This window comes from Nannospalax galili, unplaced genomic scaffold (assembly GCF_000622305.1).
Source record: "Nannospalax galili isolate Female #2095 unplaced genomic scaffold, S.galili_v1.0 scaffold1255, whole genome shotgun sequence".
Lineage (NCBI taxonomy): Eukaryota > Metazoa > Chordata > Mammalia > Rodentia > Spalacidae > Nannospalax > Nannospalax galili.
Genome location: NW_008336359.1, coordinates 720643 through 727169, shown reverse-complemented (window position 1 = coordinate 727169; position 6527 = coordinate 720643). Strand labels below are relative to the sequence as shown.

The 6527-nt window shown below is 36.6% G+C and overlaps 1 protein-coding gene across 5 annotated transcripts in view; it reads left to right on the top strand.

Annotated features, from left to right (window-relative positions):
* Ecpas (Ecm29 proteasome adaptor and scaffold) overlaps positions 1-6527 on the top strand; it is a 108677-nt gene that overhangs the window by 46721 nt on the left and 55429 nt on the right. For all 5 annotated transcript variants that reach the window (XM_008831122.3, XM_029562526.1, XM_008831120.2 and 2 more), the window contains 2 exons: positions 1644-1725; positions 5588-5707. In XM_008831122.3, coding sequence (XP_008829344.1) covers positions 1644-1725; positions 5588-5707 — 202 coding nt within the window. The remainder of the gene's footprint in view (positions 1-1643; positions 1726-5587; positions 5708-6527) is intronic.

Sequence of the window (6527 nt, the reverse complement as noted above, 5' to 3'; positions counted from 1 at the left end):
ATAATTTTGAGGAAGCAGTTGAAGTAAGCAATGAATTAAAATATTATATACTTTTATGTAAATCTGTGAATTTAGCTAAAGGAATCATTTCAAAAATAAAACCATACTTAGAAAATGTTATAAATTTAGTTATTTTATCATTTTCCATAGTTATTGAAAAGATAAAAACAACTTGAATTTTCCAGAATAGGGATAGCTACTTTATGTATCATTATAGAATATTATATATCTGTCAAAATAATTTTAAAAATTTATATAGCATTGTGTAAATTACCCCTCAAGTAATGGCAAATAAGCAAAGTAGAATTCAAAGTGATGTATTAATCTGATTGTAAAATTTAAAATGACATGTACATAGAGGAATCTATTTGGTTAAAAAGTAAAATTAAGCCAGGTAATAGTGGCATGTGTTTATAATCTCAGTGCTTGGTAGATAGGAGCAAAGGATCAGGAGTTCAAGTCAACTTTGGTTAAAGACAAAGATCCTCTTTGTGTGTGTGTGTGTGTGTGTGTGCATGTGTGCATGCATTTATGCATATATGGAGTCAAATCATAAAGTATTATCTAGTTTTGTTAATTGTTTTATTATTTTTGTTAATTTGCTGTGTTTGAGATGGTCTTGCTGTGTAGCCTGGGCTGTCCTTAGACTCCGTCACTGTGCCTCTGCCTCCTGAGTGCTGGGATTATAGGCATGTGCCACAATGTCCAAAAGGTTGAATGTATTTAATGCTTAAATTTTGTTAGTCTAGCATGTTAGAAGACAGTGGAATGTGGAAAATGCCATAAAACTTTGCAAATATTAAATGTTTTCTTCCTCTAAGAAGACCAGTAATGAGGAACAATAAAGTAAGGAAATTAACTTTTTAAAGACTTAGTTTGCCTCCTGATGTGTGGGTGGAGAGTGGTGGTGATTGGGAATAGCTTACCCTGGAGAGCGTGTGAGGTGGTATACAACAGGACTTGTTAAACTCTTTTCCTCATAACTTCTTTTTTGATTGAGAGAGTTTTATGTCAACCTTGGTATATAAGTATGTGAGGGAAAGGAAGCATTTACTGATAATAAATCATAAGGAAACTTATTTTAAAATAATTCTTTGATATACATATACCTTTTCCATTTATTGATGAAGTAAGCAAATTTCTGTACTAATGAGATGGATATGCTTCTTCATGTTTATATAAAAAATTAAATCTTGACTGAATATTTGATACTTTAGGACATAGCATCACTGATTTTCAGAGTTGATTAGTATTTTGGTTTTATAATTGTTATTGCTGAGAACACTGCTTTTCATAAATACATAGTACAGAATAGCACAAGGATGTTTAGGACATTTCAGAAATCTTCAGAAATTCTGTCCTAATCCCAAGCCAGAATCCAATGTTTTAAAAAAAAATGAAACTCAATTTAGCAACTCAAAGAACAAGTTTTTAAATCATTGAAATGAAATAAAAAAAATATTTTCAGCCAGGCTTGGTGGAGCACTCCTTTAATTCTAGCACTTAGGAGGCAGAGGCAGGTGGATCCCTGTGAGACTGAGGCCAACCTGGTTTTACATGGTGTGTTTCAGGCCAGCTGGGGCTACAGGGAGACCCTGACTCAAAAAAAATTTTTTAACCATCTCTATTGAAACCTTCTATAGCTTAATTGACTGGAATAATCCTGCCATCATTAATAAGATGTACAAGGTATACCTTGGGGACATCCCACTGAAGACAAAAGAGGTAAGTTTTTAGTTAGCCTCTTACCAGCATAAGAATCATTTTGTTTACATTTGTTGAACTGTATATGTTCGCACATTTTCTCCTACTTGCTTTGATTTAAGCTGATCCATGTTTTGTGATGTACTAGTGTTAAACCATATTAGTCTCTGTGAATGGAACGCTCCTGGAAGCTGAATTTAGCAATCTGCTGTTTTTTTTTTTTTTTTAATAGCTTTTTAAGTGTACTGGTGTTGTGCACTGCCCTCCTAGGATAGAAGAGGGCATTGGATTGCCTGGAACTGGAGTTACCCATGGTTGTTAGCCATTGTGTGGGTGCTGGGATTCAAACCCAGGTCTTTGTAAGAACAGTCAGTGCTCTTAACTGCTGACCCATCTCTCAAGCTCGCAATCTGGTGTTTTTGATTTAGATGCATAAATAATGATGACACATTATGTAGATAAGGGAGCAAACTTTTTCTGTAAATATTTTAGGCTTTGGAAACCTTATGTGCTCTAAGGCTGCAGTTGCTTAACTTTTTTAACATGAAAGAAGCAATTGGTAGTTTATAACTGAGTAGGCATGACTGTATTCCAATAAGATGGTGACTACTGACATTTGAATGTCATAATTTTCATGTGCTACAAAATGTTATTTAAAAAACTTTTTTTTTAATTTTTATTTTTTGGTCTTTTTTTGAGACAGGGTCTCCCTGTAGCCCCAGCTGTCCTGGAACTCACTATGTAGACCAGGCTGGCCTTGAACTCACAGAGATCCGCCTGCCTCCCGAGTGCTGGGATTAAAGGTGTGCGCCACCATGCCCGGCTAAAATGTTATTTTTTTAAAAAAAATTTATTTATTATTTTTATTTTGAATGTGACTGTGTTGCCTGCATGTATGTAAGTGCACAATGTGTCATGCAGTACCCACAGAAGCCAGAAGAAGGTATGAGATCCCCCGGAACTGGAGTTATAGATGGCTGTTAGCCATCATGTGGGTGCTGGGAATTGGACCTAGGTCCTCTGCAAGAGCAGTCAATGTTCTTAACCACTTGAGCCATCTCTCCAGCTCCACAAAATGTTATTCTTTTAATTTTTTTTTAGCCATTTAAAAATGTAAAAGCAACTTTTAAGCTCACAGACCTTGTTCAAATAGATGGTGGATTATATTTGATCTATGGGCTGTAGTTTGCTGATCCCTGGTCTAGAATCTAGAACAAAAGATGGGTTCTAAAGCTTCAAAATAAGATCACTGATTATGTTTTCTTCAGTGTGTTTAAAAGTATTCCCAATCCAAACGTACAGGATGATTTGTTTGCATCCTTTCTTTTTAAATCATAAGTGTCAAAAATCATATCGGCTTTAGTTAGGCTAAATTGAGTGTGGTGTAGAAAGAACAGTGAGTTGAGACCCCTGGATTGTAGCTCTGAATGGCTGCACTCAAACAAATGTGTTAGGAAGGAGAGGTTTGAGTAGTACTGTTTCTCTGAGCCTGTGTTCTTTGTACAGAAGAAGGGGTTGGATAGATTACTGATTATCTGAGTATGATCTGTTGACCTCTTTAAGGTCACAAAGAACTTTTCAGGGCTCTGCAAGGGAAGAGATTATTTGCCACTAAAGAAAAAAAACGAAACAAAAACAGTGAGCCAGGTGCAGTGGTGTGGTGGCGCACACCTTTAATCTCAGCAGACACAGGTGAATTTCTATGTGTTCAAGGCCAGCTTGGTCTATATAGAGAGTTCGAGGCCAGCTGGGGAAAAAAAAAAAAAAAAAAAAAAAAAAAAAAAAAAAAAAAAAAAAAAAAAACACCCAAAAAAACCCAAAACCCAAAACAAAACAACAACAACAAAAAGCTGTGCTAATATTTACATTGATGATGTAAGAGAAACAGTGAGTGTACAGTTATGGGATCATACCACAAAACAAAGCCAAACCATGTCACATACTTATGGAGGGAGAAGAAGAGAGAAAAAGGAAAGACAGGGAGAGAGGAGATAGGTAGATAGACAGACTGATAGACTGACAACTCACTTCAAGATTGTCCTGATGAGGTACTGGAGAGATGCTCAGTGATTAAGAGTATACACTGCTTTTGCAGAGCATCAGGGTTGGTTCCCAGCACCACGTGGTGCCTAACAAGCTTCTTAAATCCAATTTCAGGGGACCTGATACCCTCCTCAAGCACTGCATGTACATGGCATACACACACACACACACACACACACACACACACACATATATGTGGGCAAAGCACTCGTACATATAAAATAAAAATAAATGAAATATTAAAAAGGAATATTCTGATGAAACAAATTATTTTACTTGAAGACTAGATAAGTAAGCTGTGGTTATTGTGACAGGTATTTGACAGACATTTTCTCTAAAGTGAAAAAAATGAGAACATATCAAGGAAAACAGTGAAATGAGTTTTTGGGAATGATAAAAGTTGAATTTTCAGGGGCTCAGAGGTTAAGAACACTGGCTGCTTTTGCAGAGGACCCATGTTCGATTCCCAGCACCCATATGGCAACCAACATCTGTCTGTAACTCCAGTTCCAGGGACTCCCAACACCCTCTTCTGACCTCTGAGGTCATTGCATGACATGGGTATACTTACATACATGCAGGCAATGCACTCATACATATACAATAAAAATAATATAGTTTTTTAAAAGTTGAACTTCCAAGAGGAAAAATTAGAATTGTGGGAAAGTTGAACTCACCACAATAGTCAGTAGCATAGCACTAGTTTTTCTGAAAAGATTGGTAGTGATATGAATACTTTTTAAAAAAAATTTTTTTAAGTTTATGTGTCTGATTGTATTGCCTACATGTACCCATGTTGTGCAATGCCCATGGAGGTCAGAAGAGGCTCTCGGATCCCCTGGGACTGGAGTTATGGACAGTTGTTAGCTGCCATGTGGGTGCTGAATTTCGAACCTGGGTCTTCTGCAAGAACAATCAGTGTTCTTAATCTCTGAGCCGTCTCTTCAGTCCCAGTAAATACTTTTTTAAATATGTGTGTTGGGGTGTTTTATGTTGAAACATTTATCTCAGTAATACAATAATTTCCAGATGACCAGTGATGTCACAAAAGCATACAAGCTAAGGAATTTGTCCAAAATGTAAGACAATGAGATTTAGTTTAACAGCTTGTGCAGGAGCTCACCAATTTGGTTTAAACTCCAAATTGCAACTAAGCTTTAAGAGGCTATTATTTATCAAGTTCTAGTATAGAATCAAAAGATCAACACTTAAAAGGGTTAAACCTTTAAGCCAAACAGCTGTCCCAGCAAATTGAATGCAAAAGACTACAGAAGCCACTCTTCTCTGGCGACGTGGATGCTGAAGGTCCTCCAAAGCGTAAAACAGTGCCACTCCTTCAGTGTGGTTCTTTTTTTTTTTTCTTTTTCTTTTTTTTGTAGTTTTTAAAAAAAGATTAAAATGTGGGGGCTGGAAAGATGCTCAGTGGTTAAGAGCACTGACTGCTCTTGCAGAGGATCTGGGTTTGATTCCCAGCACCCACATGGCAGCTACGAACTGTCCTTAACTCCAGTTCCAGGGGAATCTGACGCCTTCTTCTGACCTCCACGGCATTGCACGACACTGGTGTACTCCCATACATGCAGGCAATACACTCATACACATAAAATAAAAAAATAAATTATTGAAAAGAAATTAAAATGTTATTTATAAAAATATTTGAATTTGTTGATGTTTCTGAGGGAAAATTTAAAATTTTCTCAGTTTTAATATTTAATTTAACAATTGCTAATAAGTTATGTTGATATAAGTAAGAGCTTTTTGGAATCGTCAGTAATCCTTTAAGAGTGAAAGGAACAAGTGATTTGAAATGCTGAGTTATAATTAAACATATTTCTCCCAGGGAGCAGTTCTGAAGCCAGAGCTGAAAAGAGACCCAGTCAGCACTAGAGTCAAGTTAAAGATTGTCCCTCATCTCCTTCGTTCTAGACAAGCTGCTGAAACGTTTCCAGCCAACATTCAGGTAACCTGTTTTCCAGAGGGAAAACAATCCTCTTAGAGAAAGAGCTATGGTAGTGGATGTTAGGAGGTGGGCTGATTGGTGTAACAAAGTCAATGAGATTTTGTTCTGTCTTTATTAGTGACAGAAATGATTTCATAAAACATTATTATCAAGCCAGGCGTGGTGGTGCACGCCTTTAATCCCAGCACTCTGGTGGCAGAGACAGGCAGATCTCTGTGAGTTCAAGGCCAGCTTGGTCTACAAAGCGAGTTCCAGGCCACAGGCCAGCTGGGGCTACAGAGAGACTATGTCTCAAAAAAAAACCAGAAAAAAAATTATTATCAAATATTTATTGCTTATGGTTTCCATTTTCTTTAAGTGGGTGGTAACAACTGCTTTAGATTAGTTTTTATGATTCCCAGTACCATAAGAAATCAAACTAATTTTTGTGTGTCTGTGTACATTTTTTTCTCCAAAAATGTTAGCATCAGAAATAGTTACGGAGTTGAATAGTCATGTTAAATGGAAGCTCTTATCAAGGCAGCAGGCAGTTCTTGATTTCATTTTCCTCATGTCTTCATCTATCCGCTGTTCTTAGTGATGATTTTAATCTTATTGTTTGAGTGATTGCAGAAGTCTCCTACCTTGTCTGTCTGTCTCTAGTCTGGCCCCACATGTGGTCTGAAGTTTGTGTTGTCATCAGAACTATCTTTGCAATTGGAAATTCTTATGTGTATGGGCAAAGGATGCAAGCTCTTTCACAAAATATTTTATATTAACCAAATTATGACTAACTTGTCCACTAAGGCAAACACTTTGGGAGTATAATTTATTTATATTT